This window comes from Salarias fasciatus, chromosome 14 (genome assembly GCF_902148845.1).
Source record: "Salarias fasciatus chromosome 14, fSalaFa1.1, whole genome shotgun sequence".
NCBI classification, from domain to species: Eukaryota; Metazoa; Chordata; class Actinopteri; order Blenniiformes; family Blenniidae; genus Salarias; species Salarias fasciatus.
The window spans coordinates 9,182,182-9,196,878 of NC_043758.1; the positions used below are offsets into that span (position 1 = coordinate 9,182,182).

Genomic DNA, 14,697 nt, shown 5'->3' on the forward strand with positions numbered 1-14,697 from the left:
ACGGTTTTCTTTGGCCTGAACTCAAGAAGAGCAGCAAAACGCAACCAGCTCAAGTCCTGGACTGCTTGCCAAATAGATATTAAGACCTCTTGCCTTATCAACTTAACGCCACCACTGAGGGATTACAGAGGGAGAGAGGATTACAGTCAGAGTCTTGCTTGAGTTGAAGGTTGATATCAGCGGGGAGATGATATCTGGAGGGAGAAAATTACTTAATCGTGGAGGCTGATAAGGAAAATCACAGAACGGAGAGATGAAAGTGTGTGTGTTTCTGCTCTTTGTGAGGAGCGTATGTCTTCATTAGCAGCGGTTTCTAATAAAGCTGGAGCACGGCTCATTGCCTTGTTAAACCGCAGCCCTCGAACTTTGCAGTTTGATGACTTTCCTCTCTTATGCAATGTCTCACACATTCCTCCATCCTTCTCCCTCCCTTCTCCTTTCTTCCCGCTCTCTGCACACTGATCTTGTCATGCCTTTTTTCCCCCCTTGTTGTTGTATTTCTGCTGTATTTTTCTTGGATTTGCATCACATACTTTCCTCTGTCTCCCCCACCCTCCTAGTTCCTCCTCTCGCTCACACCCACCCCGCTCTCTAATTGGATTTCATTACTGGTTCCTTTCAGTTTTTCCCTGCTGGACTTTGTCGTCGGGTCGGACAGCTCTCAGGGATTTTCTTCCCCCTTTTTTTTTCGACACGCACAAACATCAGAGGCAGCTCTCGGAGACCTCACATCAACTGGTAAGGCTTGGTTTCTTTTTGTTGGTTTAAACTTTCAAAGAGGAGATTCAGCAGCTGCTCTGCACACAGGTGAAGAAGAGGAGATGTGTTTGGAAACTCCAACATCCAGTAATGACAAATACACCCAAAGGTGCTTCATTACTATGGATATAAGACTAAAAGTATTAATAGAAAGTAGATAATATGTTATAATGTGTTATTTTCAGGATCACTGATACAATGTAGAGCAGTATAACTTATTCTTTACCAGTGTTAAAAGTTCGGCACACAGTAACTAAATGCATCATATGAAATGTTTTTGAGAAATCAGACATTGAATCTGCATGTATAAAGAAAACAAGACAACATTTACATAAACAAAGCTTCTCTCTGGCGATATGAAAAACTGAGCTGAGTTTGTACCGTTAGTTTTCCAGTCCCAGAATAAGCCCCGTGGAGAAGTGAGAGGTTACATAAACGGGCAGGTCTGATGTTGAGTTACAGTAGACGTGGATCTGCTTCACTCCAGCTGGTCTTCAGGCGGCATGCCAAAGCTCTCCGACTGCTTCCAAACAATCACCACCTCCCAGGAGGGAAAACTGAGTTTCAATCACTTGACTAAATCAAATGCGTTTCCAGTCTTTCATCACGTTGTGTTTTGTTGTTAAAATGTGAAGTTTTGGCCTTCGCCGTATGACAGAGTAACAAGTTTTTGTGAAATACACACCCAAAATGCACAAAATATCTATTAATAGAAGCTGGAAGTGTTTTGTGCTCACATTAGTCTCCTATAAACTTCAGGATTGCTCTTTTGTGCAGGTTTTGAAAACGCTCATGTTTCCAATCACGCCGGCGCTACTGAGGATCGGTGGCAGACAGCTGCTCGGACTCTCAGCGTTTGTCCTCCTGTCTGCTCTCCGATCCTGCCAGGAATGCTGACATGCACTTCTTCAACCCTCCCTCCTTTTTGTTTTCCTCATTTTTCCTCAGGCTTTTTTCTCTTTTCTTCCTGCAGCTGTTGTGGTTTATAAACTCAATTCCAGTTAACAGATGACAAAGACTAACATTTCCCATCCTTATCACACAGGACAAACAGTGGGTTTTCATTAAGGGGGCTGCCGTTAGACATGCATGTCCTGCTGAATCCATCAGATCAGTTTATGGTGCCGCGACGCCTGCTGTCCCGCTCCCAGACTGGATTCCCAGCAGGACGACAGCGAGACAAGCTCATATCTCTTCTTAACAGGCCCAGAAACCCACTGGAAAACATATAAAGAGTAACCCCATGAGAAGATGTAACACACATACAGTCAGAGTCTCGACGTTTTCCTGAGGACTGATGGCAGAAGATTTTACAGTGATGACTGCAGTGCTGGCCGGGTGGGTCAGCTGAGGATGAGCCTTTTCTGAGTCGACTGACTGGTATCTCTCCTTTTTTATAAAAACACATGTCCAGACAGCAAAAGCATTCATATTTTGATGAGCAGATGTGAGTAATCAACGCAGGGGAAATATTGTCTCACAGAACTTCAGCAAATCAGATGATCAGATAATTTCAATGACTTTTACATGCTTGATTACTCTCAGTGTCAAATGGAGCTGGAGTTAATCTCAGCTGAATATGGGAGAAAGCAGGGAACATAAACACAGAGAAGGACAAGCTCACACACTCATATTCACTGCTACGGCCAATTTAAAACCATCAGTTTGCCTTGATTGCATGCTTCTGCACTGTGGGAGTAAACTAGAGCCAGATTTTATCGCTATGAGGCAGAAGGACGAACCGCAAAACCACTGAAGCACTAAAACCTCTGTCCTGTATGAGCTGAAGATCTTCTACTAACTGTTTGACCTTTGACCTGCTGTCCCTGAAGCAACTCTCAACACACACACACACAAAATATCCTCTGAAGAATATTTTGCAAACATTTTTGGGATTCTGAGCAGCTTTCAATTTAAGCGATTTTATCCTGAGTTCATTAGTTTTCCTCTCCTTCATTCCAAGCAAAGAATTTATGAAGGAAACAGATCAAGGAGAGGTGATAATAAATGATTGATGATTAAATAGTTTTCCCAGTAGTCCACTTGATATATATTAAAGCTCGTCAGCTGGATAGATGCTGCGATAAACACTGTTCAGTCTCACCTGCTGTTGTTTTCTCATGACTGGACTGTTACTGTGCTTCATGATGAAGCACAGATGATCGAATACAGCCGGCTCTGAATCCTGCAGCTGGAATTCAGACTCACAGAATCAACATCTGTTTTTCAATACTTGTAGAGGCTGACTGATTTATTTACAAATGATTTAACATGTCTTGGATATTATACATGTCTCTGAGTAACTTCATTACCAATTTATTGTGCCTGCAAATAATTCCAAAAAACACATTAAATGAACCTGCAGTGGAACATTAAAAGATTTTATTGGCTGAAAATGTTGAATTCTTCTTAGTGTCAATATTTTCCAGGCAATATCTGTCAGTAGTTTTATAGAGCAGCTAAAACATTTTTACTAAATCTTTTTTTTTCATCTTCATTTTAAAGTGTCTTTTGGGGGGTGGGGGGGTTGCAAGAGGACATTCTGGTGTGAGGTTTGCATGTTCTCCCTGTGCACTCTTGCTTCCTTTTACAGTCAAACACATGCTTGTTAGATTCATTAATGTTTTATTCTGTTTTTCTGTCAGTGCCTCACTTCAGCCCCAATGAGATTCATGGGAAAGGTCTTTAGTTTTCCTATTTCTTAAGTTTCAGTGATCTTCAACTTTATATTTGATGCATTTCTACATTCTGTGTTTCCTTACAGCACTTTCCATTTTACTGTATAAACAAAAACAGCAAAGACTCTGTCTAACTTGAATGAGGAACATGTAATGAAGTGTGCTCCTGGCAGATGCCAGCACATTTCAGCATTATATAATCTAACAGGTTCACTTCTCTCACATTAACTCGAGGAGCGTCAAGAGAAACCTTGAAAGAAAAAGCACTTGATAGATTCCTTTCTCTGAAAACTAAAAGGTAACTTTTGTCCCACTGTGTGTTTATTAAGAGAATTATTATGTAAGATCTCGAATCTTGTAAAAACACTCTTCAGTGTTTACATGAGTGGAGGTTAGAAAAAATTTTAAGACGATGTCATCCTTCTCCTCCTCCTCGTTCTCATGATGTTTTATCCACAGAGGGATTTCTGTTGCTCTTCTGTTTATATGTTTCAATATGTTCCCATCGGCTGCGGCCCGATGGCGTTGCTGGAACGCCTACACACACTCTTCATGGTTTTTTGTGTGTTGGACCCCCCTTCAGCCCTGACACTGCAATGGCCTCGCCCAGACTTCCACCTCTGCTGCCCTCCCTCCTCCTCTTCCTCCTCTTCCTCCTCATCCAAGTCTCCACCCAGCTGGAAGACAATAAGATCCCCCCCAGTCTGTGCACGGGCCACCCAGGGATCCCCGGCGCTCCCGGAGGTCACGGCAGTCCCGGTCAGCCGGGGAGGGACGGCCGGGACGGGAGGGACGCCGCCCCGGGGAGAAAGGAGAGAAGGGCGAGCGAGGAGAAGCAGGTACTCCAGTTACACCGATCATTAGAGCGGTCCCTGGAAGGACGGTTGACACTCATGTTTGTGTCTCACCCCCCTCCAGGTGAGACTGGAGTGCGAGGCTTCACCGGAGACCGGGGGGACCGGGGGGAGAAGGGGGAGCGGGGCCCGTCGGGGGAGTGCGCCGTGGCTCCGAAGTCGGCCTTCAGCGTCAAGCTGTCCCAGCAGGGCCTGACTCTGCCGCTGTCCGTGGGCGACGCCGTCCGCTTCGACACCGCCGTGATCAACGAGCAGGCGGACTACAACACCGAAACGGGCCGCTTCACCTGCAAGGTCCCGGGGGTCTACTACTTCGCCGTGCACGCCACGGTGTACCGGGCCAGCCTGCAGTTCGACCTGATGAAGAACGGCCACGCCGTGGCCTCGTACTTCCAGTTCTACGGGAACTGGCCCAAACCGGCGTCGCTGTCGGGCGGCTCCATGCTCCACCTGGTGCCTGGAGACCAGGTGTGGGTCCAGATGGCGCTGTCCGAGTACAACGGCTTCTACGCCAGCACCAAGACGGACAGCACCTTCAGCGGCTTCCTGGTGTACTCGGACTGGAAAAACTCTGCCGTGTTTGCATGACGTGCGCTCATGGAGAAAAGAAAGTCTGATCCCCCCTGAGGAGGACAGAGCTATTTCTGTAGCCTGTTTAGTTTCCTGGATGGAGAGTTCTGCGTGGCGAAGAGGAAATGCGGCGGGCTTGAACAGCGCGTAGCGTCGCGGTCGAGGTGTGAGGGATTAACGCCGAACGCCTGTTCCTAACTAGCAGCCTTTAGCCTTCTGTGACATTTAGTTCCTGTAGCAGATGTCGTGACATTGGCCGGGTCGTTTGCTCCGGGCCGCAAACCCAGACCGCTTCGATATTCTCACTGTGCAGCGTTTCAGCGAACAGCAAACATGAATAAATCTGTAGAACTCCTCAACGTTTACAACCTTTTCTCTGTTGGACTGGGGTTGAAAACCAGGGGGGCAGATGTTTCCAATAGGACGGGGTCACGGGCAGATAAAGGCTTTCCCAGCATGCCTTGCTTTCTGTAATTCCCAAAGGAACCATACTGAGTGTTTATATTGCAGAGTAACTACATAAAGTTCTTTCACACTTTTTTAAGACTGGGGTATCAAGAATGTAAATCTATTTCAGATGATCTGCTATCACTGATATTTTAAAGTCACTTATTTCCTTAAAATGCTTCTGTTAGACTCCTTTCCCACTGCCTGCAGACCCGGGTCTTGCCGCCTGCTGGCAAGCTGTGTCGCTGCGTTTTCCCGCGCTGATGGTGTCCACGTTGATGACATCATCTGTGCGACGGCGCAAAACTAAAGTAAACACACAGTCCCCATTACCTGTAGACGACTCTTCCCTTCCCACGGATCAAGAGAAGCTCTCTCGTCTCGCTATCTTGCCAATGCTGGGTCATCTTGATGAAGGATATCTCCCGCTGTGTCCAGAAACAACAACTAGCGCGCTAACGTAGCCGCGCTGCCTCGACGTCATCACGTAAGTTCCCGGATGTGTCCCTCCCACTAAAAGCCGACACAAACTGACCCGGTAAAATTCCCGGGTCGATTGCAGGGTCGAACGACTCCGGTCGAAATGCCGGTTAAACCCTTTCCCACTGCCATGAGGAGCCGATTGTTAGCGGGTTTAAACGGGTTTTTTGACCAGTGGGAAAGGGGTATTAGATTTGAATATGCCCCCCAAACACAGGAAGAACATGAAGACTATATAGAAATTCCACGCTGCAGGCTTGAAGTCATATGATCTTCAACGGTGCCAGTCGTTGCTATGATTTTAGTTAAATTTGTTGGACAAACAAACTTAGAAAAAAACAACTGACAATTGTCGACTTTGCTACAGAGGAAAAAATCAATGCAGCACCTGAATATGGTCAACAAAACAAATAGAATTTATTTTACTAACACAGCATTAATGCTGAAGAATCAGTGAAAAACTCAGCGTCAATGATTTGTGGATTTAGGGATTATAGTCCTGTGGTTCTTCAAATATTGACATTATATACAAATTCACTGGAAACTTGTCCAGATCTTCCCAACTGTCCTGAAAATTCCACCAAAGCCAGAAGTTGTGGTAACATCCCATTTCGTCTACTTCCTATATCGTCTACTCTGTGTTTGACATATATTCCCATTTCGTCTACTTTCGTCCTTTGTGTATTTTTCACACGTTTCACTACTTTTCCACAGGTTTTGCTGTAATACTTACATTCTTACCCTTTTAAATACTAAACTTCAAGGGTTAGCGTTAGGGTTAGGGAAATAAATAGGTGTTGTAGCATTTTTCATAATAAATGCGCTGTTTCTTAAATAACTCTCATAATTAATGTTATTTTGATGGTCCAATGTTGAAGTAGACAAAAGTAGACAAAATGGGAATGTTTGCCAAAAAGGTAGTAGACGAAATGGGAATTTCAGAGTAGACGAACTGGGAGTAGACGAAATGGCCATAAACCAAGTCTGCAGCCTCTCTGTAGGACCTCTTCATATCTGTCACAAAACTGAATAAACAGAAATTCAGAAGGATTCTTATCTTTCACGTCAATGAAATACATGTGAGACTTTGGTACAAGAATGTTTCATGATAGAATAATCACATCTTACTGTGTCACGTGCACAGAGCCTGTTACTGCAGTTCAGTTTCTGACTACAGCCCTCAGTGAATCCTCAAAACACTTAGAAAATATAGAGTTTATTATCTTTTGTTATCACCAAAAATGCTTTCTTAGTTGTTTATTTCACATGTAAAGGAGAAATCAGCAAACGACCAAAATCTTCATGTTGGAACAGATTTTTTAAAAAACAGAATAAACAAAATGTCAATTTTTTTTTTAATTATTGTTTTTTAATTACATGAATTGAAATTAATTATATTGGTAAATATAGAAAAAATAGTTTATAGTTCATTTTGAAGGCTGAAGCTGGGAGATGAGGTTTAGAAATGGCTTATTTGCTTGTTGAGACTAAACACCTCAAACCTGAGGAGACTAAAATATGAATTCCTGTTTGCACACAGCAGCATGGAAACAAAGACACTCTGATTAAGATCAACACCCTCGGGAAAGGTTTTCGTTTCGTTTTTTATTTTGTTCTTATTTTTCATGGTAAGCATTAAAAGTAAATACATTTGTCTTATACAGATTATGAAAGAAAAAAAAGAAAAAGCAAGTACATACCATGAAGTAAAGAACAGGAGTAGGTTGAAGAACAGTGTCTTATTTAACCCCTACCCCATTCCCTTAACATAAATGCAATATTGTAAAAACAATATCATATCGTAAATACATAGATGACCTTATGACCTAGAGTTTTCAGTCACTCTCCATCTCTGCCTGATTGTCTGACTTTCTTTCACTTTAATGAAAGCATTCTGTTTTTATTTCCTGAAAGCTGGAAACTCTGAATGTAAATACCTGGAAAATATTCTTTTCCACTGGATTCACTGTGTTTATTTCTGCCTAACGACTTCACCAAACGCTGCAGTACCCTGACAGCTGCTCTCCCAAGCCGGCCGATGTGAATCTCTCCCCTTCTTTTTCCCGTCGGTGCTGAAGGGTCGAAGATATTCCTCTGGATTTAGTGGGACGTTGTCTTTTGCCTTATTTGCTTGAGGCAGACATTTGAATTCTGACACGAGCAGAGCTCTGACTGTCAAGCAAACCACTTCAGACATAAGAAAAATGTTATTTTCCCCGCTTTCACTGAGATTCCAACACATCATTAGCTTCCAAATATATCCCCATAACTATTCCTTCAGGGTGGGATGAGAGATGTAAGGAGTTAATCAATCCCCCACTGGCAGCGATCACGTATTTCCATTAGTTCACGGCCTGTAAATCTCTGTTTAAGGCTGCCAGCTGATGGCCGAGCAGACGGTGACTTCACTCCCTGAAATACTGAGGGTCTGCATGGAGAGAGAGAGGTTTAAAGAGAGACTCTGACATCTGGATTAAACTGCAGATGCAAACAGGGTGTGAGACAAGATCACTGTGAAAAGCCAATGACATCCTGCTACTGTATTTCCTTATTATACCTTATGAATAACTGTGTCGTGATAATTACGTTCAGTGAATTTCATAGCCTTTAAGGATGTTTATTGAACGAAAATTTGTCTGTTTTGAACGTTTGACTCAAAGTTTCCCATCCAGTCATCCTGCAAGCTGCCAGTTTTACTTCAGAAGCTGGTCTTTTGTCACATGTGGAAGGAAAAATATTTGTGAAAACCCACATTTTGGGACTGACCATGCTAGTTATTTTGGTGAAGGAGGGCAGACTCCATATATTTTGACAGGTTTAAAGCTACAGAGGGCTGAGCCAAACATGAACCTCAATTCTGCTCAATATAAATACGCCTTTAAAAATAAAATACCTTTATGCTTGGTTTTAATGAACTTTGGTGAATTAATCTCAAAATTCTTAGTCATGTTAAACAAAATACCCAAAAGCACAAACTTCATACAGTAAACTAAATATAAATACACTTTCAACATCACGTAAAGTGGTTGCAGATCATTCTTCATTTGCTGTCATTTTCATTTGATTAATCGTTTCTTTCCAAAACCTCAGTGAAGGACGAAGATACACAGTGGCACAAATGTCAAGTTATTCCTATGAAGGCGTCACTTTCAGGGTCAAACATACCAAAAAAAAAAAAAAAGAAACAAATAAATCCCATGTCGGTGTGATTTAACATAATTATTTAGAAAGACAAACATTAGATCACAAAATATAAGAGCAGTAATGAAATGTAATCATAGAACATCAAGCTTTCCAAGTTTCTAGAAATAAACAACAGACAATCCCACAGTTCTTTCATATGTCACAAATACACAAACAAAAGCAACCCAGCGAGGATAGGATTTACAAACAGAAGAAACTTTTCCAGATGGAGACAGAGAGACGAATAGCTCAGATCCACACCAGCTCCTCCGATACACACTCATTTCTTTTTCATTTAGTTTTAGGCTACACTTGAAAACCATTTGTCGCTTTCGCAGCATAAATTATTCATAGGAAGAGATGCAAACAAGCAAAATGTCTAAAGGTGACACAAGAATATGAATATAAAAACTGAAAAGGCTGGCTATACGCACACACACACACACACACACAGCAGGATATTCATGATGTAAATATGTAAATAATTGTTAGGTATGTGAAAGTAAATGTAACAATCAAGCTAAATTACATTTTAATTATGTACCCGGTATAACACATCATAAGTAGCTATAAACACACATAAATGATCACAATGCTTTATAACCCACTTTGCAGCATAGGATTAGAGTTAGAGGTTAGATATGAATGGGAGTCAATGGTAGGTCCCCACAAGGATAGGAATACCCGCTGTGTGTGTGTGCGTGTGTGTGTGTGTGTGTGTGTGTGTTCTTGTATTTCTATCCTTGTCGGGGCCAAATGTCCCCACAAGGATAGCAAAATGTGGAACGACATGCCTTGTGGGGACCTTTTTCCGGTCCTAAGTAGGAGAAACAGTGTTTTCTTGACCATGTTGTTGTTACTGAAAAAAGTAAAAGTGCAAAAACATTTCTTTAGGGTTAGGCTTTGTTGTGGTGTGGGTTAGGGTTAGGGTAAGGGTCAGGGTTAGGGGCTAGACATGAATGGGAGTCAATGGACGGTCCCCACAAGGATAGAAATACAAGACTGTGTGTGTGTGTAAACAAGCACTCTGCCTGTTTAGCTCAGTTAAACGCCCTCATCTCCAGTCTCATTAAATACGATCCTCTCTATTTAATCCTCGTCCAGAGTTCATCTGTCCGGACTCTTTGTTATACCTTCAGATTTAGGTTTCCAAATCAGAGAAAAGCAGGAGGAGTTGAATGTCAGTGCATCATGAACAGCAGTTTATTTGATTCGATCAGTCCTCAGTTCCTTGCTGAGCTGTGGGCTTCACTCCAGATGAAGTGCGTGTTTTCCTCCAGCAGGGGTCAGTGTTGGATCACAGTCCAGCTGATGATCCAGAGAAGAACCTCTGAGCCTCTGAGCAGCTTCACTTCAGCATCCTGTTTCTCTGACACTGGTGAACAGTGCATGTGGACGTTAAGCAGGACATTATTGAGTATTTTATTAGTTTGCAGATTCTTCCAGCAGATACTTTCCATGCAGTCACATTTATTTTTTCAAACAGAATTTGCATTTTTCAAGATTAAAACATGAATTATGCGTTTGTTTCCAAATTTTACGCTGAAAAGTTGCTTTTAGCAAATCATTAACAGAAGTAAAATGGAAAAAACGATGATAATCTACTGGTCGCTACATGTTTTAATGGACAGAAATCAACAGTTAGATCCATATTAGCAATTTTGCTCTCATGAAAAAACCGTGCCCGTGAAGGAGCTCAGAGACGAACATCAGACTGATCGATAAGAGGACTTCAGTGATCCACTCTGCACCCTCCTCTCTTCATTATAAATGCATGAAAACACAGTGCATCATTAAGACTCCTCTTTGCAAACCAGTGAATTCTAAATTAAGTTACATGTCAGCAGGTAGGAACTTGATTCAGCAGCTGGAAGAAAAAACATGCAAACTTCATTCACCAAGGATGTGTGAATCAGTGATTAGATTTAATTTTGTTCTTTTACAAATTCTAGAAAGGTCCGGTTTTTGAAGCAATTCTCTCATTTTTTCCCCATTTCTTGTGGTTTTAACTATTTCTATTTATTTATTTTTTTTAGATAATCATTTTGAATAGTACAATGGATTGTAGCTATACTACAAACAACTTAAATGTTTCTTCACGTTTCACGATGTGAAAGCTTCATGGAGCCACTACAGGGGAACTAAAGAGCCACATGTGGCTCCAGAGCTGCAGGTGGCAGACAAATATATTCAGTTATATGATAAAGGGGTTAAAAGAGGCAGATATTTTGCTGACTTTTATATTTTTCTAGTGTGCTTTGTGGAAAACCGTCATTTCCATCAGTCAGTACAACAAATCTGAGAGAAATACGATGCTGCTCTCAGCAGCCATTTCTTTGAGGAATAAATCTGCTTCTTATTGGAGGATTACTGTGTTCTGACATCTTTCTGCTCAACCAGTCTGAGTAGAAAAAGAAAATCAATTTCAGAGCTCCATTCTGAAGGTAGCTGGAGAAATACAAAGAAAGCAATAAAACGACACTATTGAACACAGACAATGGGCGTGCTGTTTGGATGCATAAAAGCGATCGATGACAATGCGCTAAAATCCAGCGCTTGCAAGTTTTATTTAGTGTTTTCAGCTTTTTAGCACAATGCATAAGTTTGCCCAAGGATACCTGTAGGTGCTGCTCATTCAAGGCAAAGAACCGATAAGAGGGAGTGATGTCTGAAGTACAAATAATCAAAATAACAAACCTGAAAAGAAAAGCAGGCTCTTGGTAGAAAGTGTCTGCTGTGGTTAAGACTGAAATTGGCAGCTTAAATTCACTCCATCAGGATTCACTGCAAGTATTTAGCAGCAGGTTTGGACCGCGGATTTCTTTGTGTCTGTGTCATCGTTATTGTGACTTTTCTCTCAACTCGTTATTTGTTTTTTTTGTTTTTTTTTTTACTTTGAGTCATCAAATCAACAACAGTGCATCCGTCTGTTTTCACTGCTCTTTTAACCCCAACTCTTCTTTTGTTGTCTTGAAACAATGGCACGTTAAACTGCTTCTCATGTCTCTCAGTGTGAGGGTGAAGGTTTAAGCGTGGCGGAGGCCTCTGACCTGACGGCCGGCACCCAGCTTCCTGCTTCAGGAGTCAGCAGCTTTAATCCCTCCACACCGCCATCGTTCACTACGGTCAGGATTATCGAGATCAATGAAAGCAAATCTCCTACATTTGGTCGATGTTGGACTGAGGTCAGTGTTAATGAGCTGCCAGTCTTTTCTTTTTCTCTCTGACTAAGAAAATCTCTGGTGTTCATGAACTGAAATTCAGATTTACATTTTTTTTTTTTTGACTTGACCTTTTTCACAGTTTCAAAAGGAAACTTGTTGAAGTTTGTTGGCCTTTTTTGAATCACTGACAAAAAATGAACAGAATAACAAAACAGTTGCCGGTTTTTTCTATCATTATCAGTTATAAGGTTGAGAGCCAATAGATCGGGCATCTTCACATTTTATTTTATTAGTCGGATTTCTCTGTGCACTTCTTTGTTATGCATGATTTTTATGGTGCATTTCTCATTCACCTTTAATGTATTATCCACTTTCATAGCTGTAACATTTTAAAAATATCTCCCAAATTGATTTGTAGTATTGATTCTCTTTGACATTTGAACAGCAGTAATTGGTGCTGGTTTGTGTGTATAAACTGGAGCATGCAGGAAGTTACCCAGGAGGTGAAGTTGTTTGAACTGAAGTTTAACTTACACGACTACCTGCCCGAAAGGGTTGCATAAATATACTGTAGATCGATGCATGAAAATCCAAAGTGCAATGATCAAAATCACATAGAAATGCATTGAAAAGCACAGAAACAACCTCAGTATCAGCACACATTGCTTTTGGAAAAAATGAACGTATGACAGAAGAAAAAACTCAAACAATAGACTAAGGGTTCGGGTATGATCATTATGTGATGATGGGTTTTTTTTTTTCAGACTGACCAATGTTACTACAAGTGTTGTTCGTCCATCTCAGCAGAAGTATTGCAAAGCAATAGCAAAAAGAGGTCAAGAAGAGGTCAAGTTTGACTCCACACAGTTTGCGGTGTAATTTCACCATCGTTGGCAGTTTTTCAGACCAGATCGCTTTTGGTTGAAACTCTAAAATCACAGCATGCAATAGAGAATTGAAAGGGTCAGACTGAAGATGAAAACATTGGTCATGAAGAGGAAAAATGAGCGCCTGAGTGCCTGAGCACACCCGAGGCTGACATTTTCCCACACTGCTCCCCGTCACGACCAACAAGGGTCAAAACCAAGAAGTCAGATCCCCGGAGTAAAAAGAAAAAAAAAACCCTCTCTTTAGTTTATTCCATCCTGCTTCTCTTCTGACACCAGACTTCCTCTCCTCTCTTAACGCCGGCCTAATTTTGTAACCGACACGTAAACAGCAGCGGGGCGGCACTCGCAGGTCAGGAGGCAAAAAGCAGCTTGTTTCTGATCTCTGACTGAGAGACGAGGTTACACGCTCGCTCGCTCGTATCTACGTTTTTCACTCCTGGCCAGTCAGAAGCAAATGTCACTGAGATAAAAACAAAACAAATATCTCTGCTACCTAATGAAAAACAAACACATCCAGTCTGAATGTGTTTCTATTGATATCTCTGAGTGCGTTGGTTTTTTTCTGAGCAGATGTCTGTTATGCATCAGGGGATATTTTTAGCCTGAACATTGGGAACGAGGATGAAGCCTCTGAAGCTGAAAGCCACAGCGCTCTGATAAATAGCCCTTCGTTTATGGAAGAGGTCCCAGTTGACCACCGAGGGGGGTCACGCCTCCTCGAACCCTTCACTTTATCTGACACGCAGGCAGGAGATGTAAACGGAGCGACGTATCTCTGGACTCTGGTGCTGAGTTAAAGAAACCTCTGATCTTCCAGGTGACAGAGATCAGAGACTACAAAGCGTGATTCCAGTGTGTTTCTTCTCACGAAGCCATTTTAACACCACTGCGACTCTTCCTGTAGAGATCTGAGGAACACAGTGGCGATAAAGAGCCTCGGTGAACAACACCAGCACCCTGAGAGCTAAATGGATTCAGTCACCAGTAATTGCATTAATCACACCTGTGCTTCTTCCACTGCGACACGTCAAAATGTGGTTACGGGAGAAAAAAAGCAGTCATCTGAGGCTCTTCCTGCTTTTATTGTGTTTTCTCAGGGCTAAGCTGGATGACACCACAGTCAGTCAGCATCCTACCAATGGCTGAAAATCCCACTAGGGGGACGAGGAAGGAGTCTGGACCTCCACATTCAGCCATTCCCTCAATATGTCATTGGTGGACTGTCATAAAATTGCTCTTGAGAGGTTCTGATGTTGATTGAAGCAGGCATGTCGAGCTCTGCTCTGTTTGCAGGTCAGTTTGCTGTGATGTTTGTTTACACTGCAACAACAATTTCAGGGTTTTTCTGCCTGAATCCCATTTTGATTAACATTCTTCACAAATGTAAGCCTGAATCTTTCCTGCAGTAGCCTTCAGTATCTTTTATATTTGGTTCGGTAGAAATTTTACTCAGGAAAAAAAAAAAAAAAACCTTCTAAAAGCATATAGAGTTTTGATCCCCACAGGATCTTCCATCTCTTGCACTCTCTTGTTGTTTCTCTCAGAGCGGCCTCCACTCCTCTGGACAATATTTTCAGTGGTTCTGTTTTCTTTAATGAATTTTAATGAAAGTTTAACTGCAGCTCTTTATTTATTCTCAGCTTTGTGGCGTTTTGCTGCATCTGTCAAGTAT

At 42.0% G+C, this 14,697-nt stretch overlaps 1 protein-coding gene across 1 annotated transcript; it reads left to right on the forward strand.

The window, feature by feature from the left end:
- The first annotated feature begins 538 nt into the window (after positions 1-538).
- On the forward strand, positions 539-13,236 carry LOC115400826 (complement C1q tumor necrosis factor-related protein 5-like). Its single transcript, XM_030108876.1, is given in 6 exon segments — positions 539-738; positions 4,021-4,241; positions 4,244-4,276; positions 4,356-4,965; positions 9,800-9,804; positions 13,224-13,236. Coding segments are annotated over 3 exon segments (765 nt in total). The 5' UTR covers positions 539-738; positions 4,021-4,033; the 3' UTR covers positions 4,880-4,965; positions 9,800-9,804; positions 13,224-13,236.
- The last annotated feature ends 1,461 nt before the right edge of the window (positions 13,237-14,697 follow it).